General features: G+C 38.0%; 1 protein-coding gene across 2 annotated transcripts in view; it reads right to left on the reverse strand.

The window, feature by feature from the left end:
* Positions 1-292: 292 nt before the first annotated feature.
* Positions 293-18,098, reverse strand: part of Gphn (gephyrin) — a 392,152-nt gene continuing 374,346 nt past the window's right edge. For both annotated transcript variants that reach the window (XM_042691808.1, XM_042691809.1), the window contains 4 exons: positions 15,264-15,328; positions 10,444-10,547; positions 2,974-3,070; positions 293-1,048 (listed from right to left, as the gene is read on the reverse strand). In XM_042691808.1, the coding sequence (XP_042547742.1) occupies positions 915-1,048; positions 2,974-3,070; positions 10,444-10,547; positions 15,264-15,328 (400 nt within the window). In that variant the 3' untranslated portion in view covers positions 293-914. The remainder of the gene's footprint in view (positions 1,049-2,973; positions 3,071-10,443; positions 10,548-15,263; positions 15,329-18,098) is intronic.

Consider the following 18,098-nt stretch of genomic DNA (forward strand, 5'->3'; position numbering starts at 1 on the left):
AGAATGGCATGAAATTCTCTTAAGAATAAGGCTCACACAACAAAATTTTAAATAATGATCAAGGATTTTTTTATTCATTAAGTTTCAGTATCATTACAGAAAATGTTATGGTACAGAGTTGTTTAACATTATTTTGTCTTTGCTCTTGATTTCCACATGAATGCTGGTAACACTAATATCTGTACAAGATCAGTCTTTGATTTAGTTTTTTTTTTTTTGTTCTGTACAATTTTAAATGTGTTGATTAAAAAGGCTGTCAGCACTTAAGGAAGCATTATTTTCCCCCAGTTTGTTTGTTCAAATAAAAGGTATCCAGTTACTGCCCAAGAGTGCTGTGCCGCGGCTGCTTGGGGGAGAGGCTTCCCTGGTGCTCAGCAGGGAGGGTTCTGGACGCAGGGCCGCACCTCCACCCAGTCACTCTTCTTTTGGCACGGTGCACATAAACACGAGATACATGATAAAGAACAAGCAAAAGCTCTCTGTAAAGCGGTTATGAAGCATACTAAGAAGGGAAATCCAAGTGTTGCCTACGCGAGTATAAATAAGCAGACAGCCTTGATTTAAGAGCATAAGTAGTTGTATTTTAAAGATGAGAAAAACACAAGTTCTGCAGGCACCTACCGCTGTCTACTAAAAGCTATCGCTATCAGACCTAGCATTGAACACACAAAGCAATTTGCAAGAAAGGAAAAATTTTGCTTTGATATAATCAGAATAGAGTTGTCTGTTAAGATTTATTCTTAGGTGTTGTTTTCTTTAAAAGATATTTAAATTCATTTGAAATATAGTTCAAGATGTTGACTATACAGATCAACTTTTATCCAAATCAGAAAAACTAGCTGTGCCGTTGCATATTACAGGATACAGTCAATGATATGTGGACATGCATCAAAGCTTTCTCCTGCTGGTGACTATCATAGCCGCCCAATGACCATGACGTCCACCACCTCGCCCTTGTGAAGCTCCACATACTGCTCTGTCTTTGGAGGTAGCATCAGTAGTCCATTGGCGCTGCGCATGCTCATCAGACGGCTGCTCATCTGATTACCTGGAAGGAAAGTCTCTCATTACAGCAGCATTAGCATGATGGTATATGGATTTAGAACCCTGGAGATTTAAAACACCCCACTCCCTCCCAAACAGACAAACAGAAATGCAGGGCTTCAAGAGGAAGAGAGAAAATCAAATTTCTCAGGATCTTTTTAGGTGGCTACATAGTATATCCTACACATTTTTTGCCAAAACTTAAAAAATAAACATTAGAAATACTTGTTTAGAAGAATAAAATTAGGAATTTATAGACTATGTAAAATGGCACAGAATTTCCCAGTTCAGGTTGAAATGTTTTTTATGTGTCTGAAAAGAGAGGCTTCCAAAATCTGTTTATACAATAAGAATAACAACAGTAGCAGCTTCTATTTCTTTACCAAGTGCCAGACAGGGTAACAGGTACTTAACTATTTATGTGACTCTCACAGATTCAAAAATATCTAAGGTAACAGGCTTAGAGTACTGATAACGTAAGTTGGAAGCCAATATGAATACAGGACTCTGAAAGCAAAGCCAATGTGCTTGGTAACCACATTAGCTGGCTGATGATTGCACTTGATATAGGATCTTTGTTTGAAGGATAATACAGTTTTTGTGATATTGCATCCAAAGTTAGGCAAAATAGGACTAGAGAAGTTAGTGATAAAAGTTTGAGGTTTAGCTGAGTGCCAGTGGCTCATGCCTGTATATCCTAACTACTCAGGAGGCTGAGATCTGAGGATCACGGTTCAAAGCCAGCCTGGATAGAAAAGTCCATGAGACTCTTATCTCCAAGAAACCAACAGAAAACAGGAAGTGGCACTGTGGCTCAAGTGGTAGGGCACTTGCCTTGAGTTGAAGAGCTGAGGGACAGTGCCCAGGCCCAGAGTTCAAGCCTCACGACCCACAACAAAAAGTTTGAAGTCTAGAGCAGGTAACTACAGAGCACTGAACTAACAATAGTAATTTCTCTGTTTTTAAGATTTACCAATGTTTAGGTACTATAGAGCTGCCAATACCACAGTATAAACTGCACTTTCATCAAAGAGGAGTAAAAGATGATACAGCAGCAGTGCCTTCCTTTTCCTACAACCCATGTTATGCTCCAAGTGGTACTTGAAGTAACAGATCCAAATATTTAGTTCCTTTTCACATTTCAAATGTTTATATATAAAATATGGTTCAATGAAATTATTACAATTATTATATTTTTTGTGCTGGTCCTGGGGCTTGAATTCAGAGCCTCAGCACTGTCCCTGAGCTTTTGTGCTCTACCACTTGGGCCACAGCTCCAAGTCCAGCTTTTTGGTGGTTGATTGGAGACCTGCCCAGGATAGCCTTGAACCGTGATCCACAGATCTCAGCCTCCTGAATAGTTAGGTTTACAGGTGTGAGCCATCAGTACTTGGCTAACTTTTATTATTTTTAACTTGTCTTTTTTTTTTTTTATCATATACTGTTTAGGAATTTAGTTTGCTTAAACTTTCAAAAAGAGAAAGAATATAAAAATTGAAAAATAAGTTATAACCAAGGAATAACATTTGATGTAACTTTTTCTTTTATGGCACTACTGGGGTTTGAACTCAGGGTTTTATATTTATTAGGTAAGTACTCTACCACTTGATCCACACTCCTAGCCCTTTCTGCTTTAGGGTCTCATAAACTGTTTGCCTTTGGTGGTGGTTGGCTTTGGACCATGGTTCCCTATCTCCACTTCTTGCATAGCTGGCATTATAAATCTGTACCACTACAACTGACTTGTTTATTGAGGTAGTTTTTCTAGCGCGCGCGCGCGCGCGCGCGCATGTGTGTGTGTGTGTGTGTGTGTGCGCGCGCTTTGGTTGGCCTTGAATTAAAATTCTGACACCTCTGTCTCCATGGATGGCCTTTAACTTGGTGGTTTAACAAAATGAATGCCCAGGGATACCTGAGTGAATGGCTCACCTGTACTTTGTGCCCAAGGCAGTGGCTCTTGGTGATGCCAAGTCAATATACACCGATGGTATTCTGGGCGGGGGTCCAGTTTCACATCACATGATAACTAAGGAATAAAGAAAAGAAGCAAATTTGGTCACATGATCATTTCTTAAAATTAGAAAGCTGGGGCTCTTGTGCAGAAGACACAGTAGGCACAGAAAATATCCTTGGAATTCTATGATTTCTTTCACTTCCCTCCTTGTTTTGAGGACAGGAAGCCAGAGGCAGAACTGCTCTAGTGGAAGAGAAAAGAAGGCTAAGAAGGACAGATTAAAAAGGTAATGTTTATTTCTTACTATTTTTATGGGTTTATGAAGAGGGAGAGGCTGCTTGTGAAATGAGAAACTAAAGCAGTCATCTTTAATATTGAGAATAAAGGAGGTAGACCTAAACAAATCCAGTACTGTGTATTGATCAGTCCATCCATTATCCATCCATCCAATATTTACTGAGGACCTAATAATGTATTAGGCACTATTCAACTACCCATTTATAGAACTTTTTTCAACATAAAAAGGATCTTTCACTAGCCATTGGGTACATTTATATTTGCCAATAGGGTAACCTGCCATCATGCCAAATCATTTTGTGCCTTTCAATCTCTGTATGTTCTCCAGCACTAAGTGGCTAGAGCTCCTCAGGGAGCTAGGCAACTGTTCCGCCACTGAGCTAGCTACACTTCAGCTCTCACTCACAGGATTGTTTGGTTTGCTTGTGTTTTAGCAAGTTTTCTCCCTCAGCAATGGTATTGATTTGTTCTTGATAGTACAGTAGAGTCAGCACTGGACTGCAATGATAGGGACTCCTAGGTTCTTTTCCATTTCGTGCTAACTGCTGTTCTGTATTAGCAAGTTATTTTGTTGTCTTAAAACTATAGAATGCAGTTCTTTTATATAATGGCTAAAATGTCTCCAAGCTTTATTGTCCTAACATTTTTAAACTGCTACTTTCATCTAGTCTAAAGATGAACATTTTTTTGTTTTAAGGGAAAACATTTATGTAAATTTAAGAAACAAAAGCCAACTGAATTAAGTTGAAGTGAATGAAATCTTTTTTCATACCCTGTTGAGAAACAGAAATTCCTTTTGCAGTTATAAATGAAATGGACTGGATTTTGGGGTGATTTACTAAATGCAGAATACTTTAATAGCTAATATATTTATTTGTACTGACATTGTTGTTCTAGTATATCACTTAATTTAAAAAGTACTTGTTTATGAGCTCCAGTGCTTCAGAGAACGATGCACCAGGATAAATACACACATGTACACCATTTTTTAAAGTAAATAAAGCATTGTAAAAGATGAGCGTTTCGTTTGTGATGAAAATTGGTCAGTTCTGCGGACTGGGAATGTTCCCTTTGGTTCATTTATATATTTGCTTGGTACATGATAATCATTCAATAGAAAAAAAACCTGACTAGCTTTCGTAATATAGGGAATGGTCTACACAGAAACATCTGTGTGAGAGATTTAGTTAAAACAACAGCAGCAGCAACAAAAAACAGGTGTAGAGGATGAGAAGATAGGCCATGGGATAAAAATATACAAAGAACATTTAAAACTCAGTAAGGAAATGAATAATTCAGTTTCAAAAACTGGACAAAAATCTGACTAGAACACTTGATGTTAGGGATGTATCACAGATGAAAGTTAGGATATAAGATGATGTTCCACATCCAATGTCATTATGGACCTGCTCATTAAAACAACATTGTAAGGCCAATACACATCCATTAGAAAAGCCAAATGTGGGGCTGGGAAGGTGGCTCAGTGGCAGACTGCTTGCCTTACATGCATGAGGCCCTGGGTTCCATTCCTCAGCACCACATAAGCAGAAAAAGCCGGAAGTGCCATTGTGGCTCAAGTGGTGGAGTGCTAGCCTTGAGTTGAAGAGCTGAGGGACAGCTTCCAGGCCCAGAGTTCATGCCCCATGACCCCTGCCCCCCAAAAGCCAAATGTCCAGCATTCAGACACTATCAAACACTGACAAGGAAGCGTAGCAAGAGGTGCCTGCTTTTACTGCTTGTGGAAGAGCAAAATGGCACAGCCATGTTGGAGAAGTGACTGGCAGTGTCAACATAGACATACTTTTACCATATGATCGAGTAATCATACTTCATGGTAATGAAGTGAAATGAAGTGAAAACATATGTCTACACAAAAGCCTGCACATGGATGTTTATGACAGCTTTATTCAAACTGCCAAAACTTGGAAGTAACCAAGATGTCCTCAGTGGATAAACAAACTAGGATAAATTCCAGACAATGATATATTATTCAACACTAAGATGAAATGAGCTATCAAGCCATGAAGACATGGAAGGAATTTAAATATATATATTGCTAAGTAAAAGAAGTCTGTCTGAAAAGTTTTTATACTATGTGGTTCCAAGAATATGGCATTTTGGGGGTGGGGGTGGGGAACCTATGGAGCCAGGGAAATAATCAGGAGTTGGTGGATTTGGGGAAGGAAAGGATTAATAGGTAGCACATAAACAATTCTTATGACAGTGCAACTATTCTGTATACTATTGTAATGTAGATACATGTCATTAAGCATTTGTCAAAGCCTATATAATTTCTACTACGAGTGAACCCTAAGGCTCAATAGCTATGTGCATCTGATCATATAAAATAATATTTAGCTGGGCGCCGGTGTCTCACACCTGTAATCCTAGCTACTCAGGAGGCTGAGATCTGAGGATCTCGGTTCAAAGCCAGCCCAGGCAGGAAAATCTGTGAAATTCTTGTCTCCAATAAACCACCAGAAAACCGGAAGTGGCACTGTAGCTAACATGGTAGAGTGCTAGCCTTGAGCTGAAGAGCTGAGGGACAGCGCTCAGGCCCAGAGTTCAAGCCCCACGACCAAAAACAACAACAACAACAAAAATTATTGAAATGAACTCCAGGAAATGGAAACAAGTTTTCCCCCCTTTGTTGCTGTTTTTCGTTTCCTTTTGTCGTTTGTTTACTTACCTGTCTTTGGGAGGGCAAGGGAGGCACAGAAGTGGTAGGACAAATGGTGAACAAATGCAGCAGTGCTGCTCACTAGACAATGTGTTAAAAATGAACTACACAACTTGTGGGTGAGGACAGGAGGGAAAACCTAGGAGTGAGTGAAGGAAGGGGTGACATTGTTTAAAAAGAAATGTAATCTTTATCTGACTTATGTAACTGTAACCTCTCTGTATATCACCTTCATGTAATAATAACAATACAAAGAAAGGAATCTGGGTGACAGCGATATGTTACTTTAGGTTAACCAATTTTGGGCAAACATTAGCATTCTTGTGCCAGATGTTGACAGTGGAGGAGTCTGAGTATTGTGTGGGGAGGGGAAATGTGGGACTTTTCTGTTCTTTCTGCTCAATTTTTCTGTGGAGCTAAAATTGCTCTAAAACAAAAATTTACTAATAAAAAAACAAGACTATTCTGTCTTTCCTCTTTGGCTAGTTCATCTTACAGAGAAGTGATTCAAAGTGAATGAGAAGGGCTTCTCGGGATTTTTTTGCCTGTATCTTTCACGTATGGAATTTACCATGCTAAGAAAGGAGGTGGTGATGGTGGAAACTTTTCAGGAAGGAGAAGAATCCCAGGCAGAAACAGGGAGTTTTCTTTCATTTTGGAAACTGAGTAGCTTGGCACAATCAGAGTATGGGATAGGAAACAGGTGAAACTGGAGAGGAAAACTGAGGACGTGGGATAGAGGGCCGCCTGTACCTTAGAAGGAGTTTAGAGTTAATCCTGATGAGCACTGAAGGATTTTCATTGAAGACAGGCAACTGATAAAAGGGAAGAGGGGAGAGGAGGATGGTAGTTGATAGAAGGGGTGAGATTAATAGTAATATATTGCAAAAATGTGGTAATAGAACAATGAAATCCCCCTCTGAATAACTAATGTGAGTTAATAAAATACAAAAGGGACTTAAAAGAGACAAGATTAGAAGTAGAGTACATTAATTAAGCTGAAAACTACAATACTATTATTATTTCCATTTAACCAAAAGCCAAAAGTGGAGCTATAGCTCAAATGGTCAGAGTGCTAGCCCTGAGTTCAGGCCCCAGGACTGGCAAAAAAAAAAAAAAAAAATTGAACCAAGCTTGTGGATTCCTTTCTTTTCTCTTTTCATTTTCCTTCCTTCACTCCTTCCTCCCTTGCTGTTTTTCTTAGGGTCTTACTATGCGGGATGGCCTTGAACTCATCCTGCTAAGTTCAGAGATTACAGGTCTACATTCTGCTAAAGGATTTTTAGAGTGAGTTAGAGTTGAAAAGTAAAATAAGAAGTTGAAAGTGTTCACAAATGTTTGATGTATTGTCTTACACATAACAGGCTTTAGGTAGGATGAACAAAATGGTGAACCACAAGAACTTATAGAATGAAGTAGGGGTTATAAGAGCTTAAATTAGATTTTTTTTTTAATCTACTGCTTAAAGGTACACAAGAGAGGACCCTGAGCTTATTTACTCTGTAAATCATCTAAAACTTATATCCATTCAAAGTCCTTACATATGTTGGTATGAATCAAATTCATGTTTCCAAAGTTTCTAGTAATATTTCTCATTTTGTAATAATTTGCAACCAATGTACTCTTTTTATGAATCATGTGCAGTTCTGTTCCTTAAATATCTATGTTTGAAATTGGTAAGTCATATATAATAGTCTCATGTGACAGGAATCCTGTATCTTTTAATGTAGAACGTTTCTCTTTATAACTGAAAAACCTTAGCAGTGTTCAAACAGAAACACTTTGTAGTTCATTGCTTATGACATCAGTCAGAAAGTATTCATCAGGTTCTTACGGCCGCAGAACAGTAATGCTCACACATTAGAATAGTTTGGTGGAGATCCAACAAGAATGCATTCTTCCAAGACTGATTTAGTCCCATAGGAGATAAAGGTATTTTCCCTTCTTCTTTATCCTCTTTGCTCCTCCCTTCTCCCTCCCCTGGTCCCCCTTCCTTTTCCTTCCCCCTCTCCCTCTTTCTTCCTCTTCTTTTTTCTGGTGGTACTGGGGTTTGAACTCAGGGCCTAGCCCTTGCTAGGGAGGTGTTCTAGTATTTAAGCCATGCCCTCAGCCCTTTTTTGCTTTAGTTGTTTTTCAGGTAGGGTCTTGAGTTTTTGCCTAGGGCGGGCCTCAGGCCATCAGCGTCCTACCGATGGCTCCTGAGTAGCCGGGACGTGGGATATCATATCCTGCCTTTTTCCATTTCTTAATCACTGCATGAGGGAGGGTTTTTGTTTCTGTTTTTGCACGAGGGAATTTTTAATGGACTTACCTCAGTTATGATTCTAGAGACAAAAAGTTGAGAACAAGGGCAATATAGGGTGTTAAGATGGTACATCAGAGAACATGGTAAGATGTTCTCTTATGGTAAAACTATGTCAATAACTTGAATCATTAAATACTAGGATTATGTACTGAAAACCAGAAGTATTTCATTTCCAACCATAAAGCAAGCGGTTATTCTAAACTGATACTTATCTGAATGCTTTAATATAGAAGGGTGACATTTTATGTGGTGACATTAAATTAAAAAATATTATAAAGGCGATGTACAGAGAAGTTACAGTTACATAGTCCAGTAATGAGTATATTCTTTTTGGACAATGTCACTCCTTCCCTCATTCTCTCCATTTTTTCTCTCCTGTCCCCACCCTGTGCTGACCTTTTAAAAATAATGCAGGCTTCTTGCCCTATCTATAAGATGATGATATCAGAGTACTAACATCCACCCCATTTCCCCAAAGTACTAAAGGACTGTGGCATCTATTTTGGAGAACAGTAATGAAAAGGTAAAAGCTGTAGGCTGTATGTTGCATCAGCAGAGACAGATCAGAAGATGTACCATACTTCCAGGTAGTAAATAGGGTTATGTCCTCAAGTGGCAGTCATGTCAGTGGAGGTATGGGAGTCATATTTGGGGAGTTAAAAACAACAGGGACAAGTAGCAAAGCATACCTATGGACCATGTTGGCAGTTCCTGTGGTGCTGGTGTGGGAGAAAGGTATTTACTTGATTCTTGGACCAGTTCCTAGTTCCCTGAATTGACAGGAAATAGGCAGCATATGAATGGTGTATCAAGCATCATTCTGATTAGAGACCACCATCAATCAAATCATTGCTGTTAGGATGGATGACTGCCACAATGCCAGAAAGAGATACTAAATTTTAAAACAAGAAATGAATATAAGGATTTATAAGGGCTTTTCAGAGTCAGAGAATTCTTCTTACAAGACTTTGGTTTTTTTCCTTGGTTTAGCAACTGTTACTGTTAATGGTTTGTATAAATCTATGACTTTCTGACTTGATCAAAATAGTTAATTTCAAATAGGACTACCATTGTGAAGATTAGAAAAAAACGGACTTAAAAAAAAAAAAGTTTTAGGGCTGGGAAGGTAGCTCAGCGGTAGAGTGCATGCCTTGCAAGCATGAGGCCCTGAGTTCGATTCCTCAGCACCACATGAACAGAAAAAGCCGGAAGTGTCGCTGTGGCTCCAGTGGTAGAGCGCTAGCCTTGAGCTGAAGAGCTGAGGAACAGCGCCCAGACCCAGAGTTCAGGCCCCATGACCGGCAAAACAAAAACAAAAACAAAAAAAAAAAGTTTTAGGAAAAGAGATCTCTTCATCCTTTTTCACTCTAGTAGTTAGAAGGTCAATGTTAAGACTGTATTAAGTCTAGACTTTGTTGTTTATTTAATGTATGTTCAGAGCAATATTTTTGTTAATATTTCCTCTTCTATATTTTCTGTTCTTCCTGTCAGAGTATTTTTTTATATCTGAATTTACTTCAGAACTCTTGAAAAGTAATGGTTTGATGTAGTAGTTTATTGCCAAGAATGTTGCTCATGAGTAATAGAGAAAGTGAATAATATAATTAGTTGAGTAAGTTAAGTAGTGTTGGTGGAGAAGTGAACTATTTCCAAATGGTTTTTATATAGTACATATAATTCCTCAGTCTTGTTCGTCTTTTTTTTAAACAATAAGATTACCCTTTCCTGAATCTCCTAGTTCTCTTTTTAGTTCTTTGGTTGTCTTTTTTACTGGATTGTTTGAGATTTAATACTAGAGTCACAGGAAAAGTAAACAGGTTAAGTTCTGTACTCTGTGACTTTACACTGGAGAAAAGTAATTTTTATCCCTCAGTGCATACAGATTGGGTGTCGGTGATCTTGACTGCTTTGTTTAAAGGATTACATTATGTTCTCTGGACTCTTTTTATAGCCTTCTAGCTAAAGAAAATGATTCATTTTAGAAGTCACCTGGCGGGAAATTATGAGACTCTTTCTCTTACCTCACAAAGGGGAGAACAATATGTCATTCACCATTAACATGAATCCTATATGTTTACTTTGGATTAGAAAGCATATCCTTTTTTTTTTTTTTTTTTTTAAATGAAGCTTCCACTTGAGTTTCTTGCTATTAGAAAACATTACCCTGGCTTTGATGATGGTTGGCCGAGGATCCAAGATGCCCTGCATCTTTCTCAGAGCAGGCACAACAAAGAGATTGCAGGTGACCACGGCTGATACAGGATTCCCTGAAAGTCAACCAAATAGTTATTTATATCATATCACATAAAGATGTCAAACAATTACAGCCATCTGTACCTTTGGGTATTTAGGACATGTTGGAAATGATCCCACAATCAGTCTTCTTTTGAGACATCTTGCATCCAACAGGGTAAAAGAATAAAGGTACAGGGGTACTATCCATCACACGCCACTGAGGGATTTAACATTTACTTTTGATAAAACAGAGAATTCTCATAACCAGCAGCTCTTTGACAATATTTTTGATTTTTGACAGCCATGTATTGAAACTCATTAGCTGATAAGGGTTTGTGTGTGTGTGTGTGTGTGTGTGTGTGTGTGTGTTCAAAGCGAGGGACACTGGAGGTCAAATCCAGAGTCTTGTGCATTTACATCACTGAGCCCTAGCCTCATACATTTTAAACCAGGCTAAATGTTTTATATATCTTCTTATTTTAAAGTACTTAAAATCAATGTAGAACTATTAAGACTGGTTTCAAAAAATAGGAAAATGTAGATAAGCATAAGGAAATTTATCTATAATCAATTCTAGTCAGAGACGTCTTTAACTTTAAAAACAAGCACCAAATAAGTTCACATGGAGATAGATACTCTGGACTGAATTATGTCTTCTCCAATTCATATGAGTGTGCCCTAACCCCTAATGTGGCTGTATTTGGAAACAAGGCCTCTGAGGGGGTGGTTACAATTAAATGAGGACTTGAGGTTGAGTTAATCTTTTTTTAATTGTAAAGGTGTTGTACGGAGGGGTTACAGATACATGTCAGGTACTGAGTACATTTCTTTTTGAACAATGCCACCTCTTCCCTCATTTTCTCCTAGTTTTTACCCGCCCGACTCCCCTTTCCCACAAGTTGTGTAGTTGACTTTCAACATAGTGCCTAGTGAGTATCACTGCCGAATTAGTTCATCCTTTGTTTCACCAAAGGTAGGGTTAATCTGATAGGACTGGTTTCAATATAGTAAGAAGACATTCCAGAAGTGTGTGTGCACAGAGGAAAAGTCATGTGAGGATGCAGAGGGACAGTGGCTGACCACACATCAGGAAGAAGAGCCTCCCAGGAAACACTACCATGGGTACCTTGATTTTGGACTTTTATTTAAACTACTCAGTCTGTAGTGCTGTTATAGATGCTAGAGCAAATTCCTACATATACCAACTTCTTGTTAAGTTATAAAAAGGATTTAAGAAATTCAAATGTAATTCTGTAGGAAAATAATCTAAGTGTGTCACATACTTCAAAAGGAGGAGGTTGGACTATATGATTCTTAAGATTCTAACTCTGAAGTCCTAATTTTATTCTTTTTGACAGATGAATGTGTATGTGTATATTTATGTATGTATGTATATGTATATATATATATATATGTATGTGTAAACTAGTGGAGGAAAATGGGTTTATGAGATTTTTGTGTTCCCTTTCCTGAAGTGCTGTTAATTCCATCCTCAAAGTAAAAGAAAGGCAATGATCGGATTAGTCTATTATTAGATAAAACCATATTTTCAATTCTCTTCTACCACAAAATAACTGAGATCAGGTTTTAGTTTTTTTTTTTTTGTCCATGCTGGGGCTTGAACTCAGGGCCTGGGCTCTGTCCCTGAACTCTTTCACTCAAGGCTAGCCCTCTACCACTTTGAGCCACAGTGCCACTTCCATTTTTTTTTTTTTTTTAGTGGTTAATTGGAGATAAGAGTCTTATGGGGACTTTTCTGCCTGGACTGGCTTCGAACCATGACTCTCAAATCTCAGCCTCCTGAGTAGCTAGGATTACTGGCATGAGCCACCAGCACCCAGCTGAGAGTAGGTTTTTCTTTTTAGGTTGTAGAAAGGGATCAACTGATATTAATAATTTTAATTGAAAAATGAGATGTTCAATAGAACAGGTTTTTTTCTTTTGAGGTGAGGTCTCACTATTGCGCAGTCTGACCTTACACTTGCTATGTAGTTTATCAGACTGACTTCAAACTTATAATGCTCTTTATCCTCTCAAGTGCTCCTCAAATACCACATTCTTAGTATTACTTTTCCCTTGCCTCAAATATATTACCAATGATTATACAATTCCTGTACTACTACCCTATACAGCTACTGTTAAAATGAATTGCTCTATATAAGGAAAAAAACGAGAAGAATGTCAAAAAGTTATAATAGTTTCTCTGGGTGGTAGAAGGAATTATAGATGTTTATTTATGCTCATATATAGTGGACATGTATTATTATAAATTTTAAAAGTTGGCAAGTAAATATAAAAAACTATTACATTTGTTATAATTAAAGTTACTGAAAACCTTTAAGTTGATAGCCTTCAAGAAATTAGAAATATACTTAAAGTTGAGAATTCTTACAAATGGAATTACTTGCTGTTTCTAGAATCTGAACACGTGAGTTGTGGCTGCTCTCTTTTGGTTCATTCAGGATGAACAGAGTGAGTTTCACATCAGTTTGCAGATAGCTTTTAATTTTGTATTTTCTTTGGCAGATGAATTGTTTCACTAGAAATGTTAAAATAGGTTCCCACGAAAGTTTTCTTTGTGGCTGAGGTAAGATGGGAGAAGTACAATACCTGCCTAGCAAGTATGGGTCCCTGAGTTCAAACCCTCATATATACACATACACACTGATACACTGTCACTGATGGTCTGCACGTTAAGCCATGTCTTCTGAAGACAAAGTACAGAGTCTCTTCCAAGAAAAATATAGGTAAGAGAAGGCCCTCCCCCCTTTTATTTTGTTGGTTGTGGGGCTTGAACTCTGGGCCTGAGTGCTGTGCCTCAGCTCTTCAGCTCAAGGCTAGCGCTCTACCACTTGAGCCAAAACCCCACTTCTTGTTTTCTGGTGATTTACTGGAGACTTTCCTGCCAGTGCTGGCTCTGAACCACAATCTTTAGATCTCAGCCTCCGGAGTAGTTAGGATAACAGGCGTGAGCCACCAGCACCTGGCCCCATTTTGTAATATGATTTTTATGGTATCCAAGGAAATAGTAAAGGCCTTCAGGAATCTCAGGCCATCCTTTTTTTTGTCCTGGTATTGGGGCTTGAACTCAGGGACTAGGTGCTGTCCCCAAGCTTTTTACTCAAGGTAGTGCTTTAATACTGAGCTAGAGCTCCATTTCCAGTTATTTGATGGTTATAAGATTCGGAGATAAGATTCTCATGGACTTTGAACCTTGATACATAGATCTCAGCTTCCTGAGTAGCTAGGATTCAGGCATAAGCCATCAGAACCTGGCTCCATAGATATATTTTAAAGGCTCTTTTAGGGATGGGAAGTTGGCTCAGTGGTAGAGAGTGCTTGCCTTGCATGCATGAGGCCCTGGGTTCCATTCCTCAGCACAACATAAGCAGAAAAAAGCTGGAAATGGTACTGTGGCTCAAGTGGTAGGGTGCTAGCTTGAGCTGAAGAGCTGAGGGACAGCGCCCAGGCCCAGAGTTCAGGCCCCACACCAACCAAAAAAAAAAAAGGCTGTTTTATTTAAATATTTTACATGATGGAATTTAATGTTAGGGGATTATAATGTTGTTTAAGTTTAAAAATGTTTTACCTGACTCTTATTTTTCTATATTTGAGATTTACTTAATATAAAAAGCAAATAAATAGCGCAGACCTATGAGATTTGTGACTGAAAGGAGTAAGTAGATTATTTTTTGAAGAAATCTATCTTAGAAACAGGGACTTGGACAGAATTATTAGAGTGTAATTTTAAGTCAAAAAGGAAGTAGATACATAAAAGTTCTAAAGTGCTTTAAAAATTATTGGTATTTATCAAGCCTTTAAATACAGGGCCAATAAAGTAATAAACAATAATTAGACAATCCTTGTCAATTGAACCACATTATTTTTTCTATAATCTGAACATGTGGGTTTTTGCTCAGATGGGAGCAAGGGTGGTGATTGCAGACATCAGACTGATGATGTGTGGAATGTGGCTGAAATGCATCAGGACCAGTGGAAGGAGAGGTGCATCTCCCTAGTCGCCTCAAATCTTATAAGTAGAGACAGCAGTTGTTTTTAAAAATTGTTTTGTTTAGACACAAGGTCTTGCTATGTAGTCCATGATGGTCTCCAATATATGATCCTCCTGCCTTATTCTCCCCAGTGCTGGAATTCATTATTTGCTTATTTGTATTTTTCAATCTTTTTTTTTTGGTCGTGGGGCCTGAACTCTGGTCCTGAGTGCTGCCCTCAGCTCTTCAGCTCAAGGCTAACACTCTACCACTTGAGCCACAGTGTCACTTCCTTTCCTGCCTAGGCTGGCTTTGAACCACAATCTTCAGATCTTAGCCTCCTCAGTAGCTAGGATTACAGGTGCCACTGGCACCTGGCTCAATCTAGTATTTTTTATGGATAGCTCAAGCAAGGGCTTTGGCTCTTTGATCATGGTACTTCTAGTTGTGAAAAATGATTAGCCTGCTATCTGTGACCAATTTCCTATAAAGAAAAGGTAGGTGCCCTAGAAGATCTAGTGACAGTGAACATTTTATTATCATCTTAGGGTTTGGAATGTGCTCCAGAAGCATTATCCCATTTTATAGAAGAAATAGTTTCAGAGGGTGAAGTGATTTGTCAGAAAAGCTGGGACTTAAGTCCCAATGCTTTTAGATTCCAAATCAATTAATCTGATTGGTAACTGGATCTGAGAAGTCCAAAAATTTGGGGATAATATTTTTCAGAAAAAGTGGAAAACATCTCAGAGTTCTTACCTGGTAGTGCAAAAATAATTTTTCTTACACCATCAATATCCAAAGTTGCAAATGTTGTTGGCAAACTAGAAGAAAAATTAAAATGCTTGTTAGTGATTGTTAAGGAACAGAAGTAAATGAAGTGTTCCAGTTTTCCTATGTTGCTATTCATAAAGATCACTTATCATATAAAACCACTTTTCTGTTGACTTGCCTTCAAATCTTTATACTCTGAAGTATTTCAGAAGCATCTAAATGATTTTGCTTTCAGAATCTTCTGTTTCCTTTTCTTTTTCTTGTTAGTGCCACAGAAACATTCCAAATTCTCAAGTTTCCCTTCTACTTAGCAAGTCTGTATTATTTTTGCTGGCGATTTATAACAATCATTCTTATTATGAGAAGACTTGATCATATCTGTCTAATTGCTTCTTGTTTAAAGTATTATCCTTTTAATATTATACTTAACAGTATAAATGAAACATATCTAAATCAGCTTTTGAAATATACAAATAACTAAAATACTATAGCTATAACCAGATAGCAATTAAGAATATTGTCAGATATGCTTTCTCAAGATTATGACATAAACTCTTATCACAGCAATGGGTAGGATAAGTGGTTTGGAGGGAGTAACTAATTGAGAAGAGTGATTTTTTTTCTATTAATTGCTCTTATGTAAGATTTTAGCTATCAATCTCATTATGCTTATTATATTAAACTTGAATGATGAAGAATTCTTCGGGAATGTTACAACTCCCATATTGGTAAAACTTTATTCTTTTTTTGGGGGGTCCGGTAGTGGCCCTGAATTCTGGGCCTGGGCACTGTCCCTCAGCTCTTCAGCTCAAGGCTAGCACTCTACCACTTGAGCCACAGCGGCACTTCTGGCTTTTTTTTCCTGCTGATGTGCTGAGGAATCGAACCCAGGGCCTCATGCATGCAAGGCAAGTGCTCTACCACTGAGCCACCTTTCCAGACCAAATTTTATTCTTTTAAGCACCAAAATTATATTTCCTTTTTACTAGTTTGCAGTTTGATCTTTCAAAAATGGACTATTCACTTGGTACTTTTTGAAATAGTATGGTAATATTGGAATTTCTGTTAATATACAGCTGTCATTATTAATATAATCCCTTAACTTAGTCATGTCAGATCACAGGATAGAAAGGTTGTTTTTAACCTATGAACTTTCTTAACTTTATGCCTTTGTGAGCCTGTGATTCAGTTCTATTTCTTCCTTTCAGTTTTCTTGTGTGGTTTTCCTTAATCCCAGACTGCTATCAGAGAACACTAGTAATAGTCATATTGATTAAAAGGCAATATTAATATGATAGTATCAACTACTACTTAAAAAGTAACATCTGTGTTACCTCATTATTTCATTGTCTCAGAACAACACTAAGAGGTGACAACTATCATTGGATAGATAAGGAAATGGAAACTCAAGACACTGAGCAATTTGATCAAATATCACTCAGCTACTCAGTGGGGAAACAAAAGATCTGGAACCAAGGTTATTACCTTTATGGCCCATAATTGATAAAGCTCTTATACTATGTTCTAATGAAGTGCTAGTATTTGGACTTTGTGACATCTATTTTGCTTATGTCTTGATTCTTTGTTTTAAATATATGTGATTTTAGGCTGTCATCTCAATTTGCAGATAGGTGACTTGGAAATGTTTATTACTGTGTCATGAAAGCAATTTCCAAGTTACATCATTGATAACAGGTATGCTTACTATAGATGTCATGTAAAACCAGTGACTGGTAGATCTATTTGGTAATACTACAAATGCTTTTCTGAGTATCTTTGTCTGTAAAATGAAATAGATATTATATTTGTAATGTACTGTAGATGAAGAGAGCAAAGTTAAACTAAGAAAACTTTTCATTTTACTATTAAGTAGCAATTACCTCTACTTTCTTCTTTAGAAAAGCATGAAATTTTAGCCAATTAAAAGAAGCACACTTAAATTTCATAACCACTTTACTATAGTGAACAGCCTAGATACTACAAGTGAGGAGAAAATGAATAATGCTTTCTTCTTTCTACTGTATTTAAAGTTGATATGAATTATGAGGCCCTTTCATATCATCTTTTGCATCTCACAGATAGGTAGTGTGATTTCTCTAAAAGTACTCTCTTTCAAAAGATTCTATTTACAAGAAAACATTTGGCTATCTTGCATTGCCATTACAAGTGTCCTACAGCTAGGCCATGAGGCTTTTAAGCCCTGGAAAGCCATATCCTTTGTTTAACTCTCCTCTTGATGTAAGAATGTTAACAACATTTATGCAATAACTGAGATCCCAAAGTGTTATGATTTTAGGAGAGAAGAATAAACATTAGGAAGTAAAGAACTCCTAAAGGGGAAGAAAGTGGTAAATAATAAACTGAAAAGAAAACAAATCTATAGCTGGGTGCTGGTAGCTCACACCTGTAATCCTAGCTACTCAGGAGGCTGAGATCTGAGGACTGTGGATCAAAGCCAGCCCAGGGAAGGAAAGTCCATGAGACTACCATCTCCAATAAACCACCAGAAAACCGAAAGTGGCACTGTGGCTCAAGTGGTATGGTGCTAGCCTTGAGCTGAAGAGCTAAGGGACAGCGCCCAGGCCCAGAGTTCAAGCCCCATGACCGAGCCAAAAAAAAAAAAAAATCACTATATGGGCTGGGAAGGTGGCTCAGTGGTAAAGTGCTTGCCTTGCATGCATGAGGCCCTGGGTTCGATTCCTCAGCACCACATAAGCAGAAAAAAGCCGGAAGTGGTGCTGTGGCTCAAGTGGTAGAGCGCTAGCCTTGAGCTGAAGAGCTGAGGGACAGTGCCCAGGCCCAGAGTTCAGGCCCCACGAC

The sequence above is a fragment of the Dipodomys spectabilis genome, unplaced genomic scaffold (genome assembly GCF_019054845.1).
Source record: "Dipodomys spectabilis isolate Male_0828 unplaced genomic scaffold, ASM1905484v1 ptg000146l, whole genome shotgun sequence".
Lineage (NCBI taxonomy): Eukaryota > Metazoa > Chordata > Mammalia > Rodentia > Heteromyidae > Dipodomys > Dipodomys spectabilis.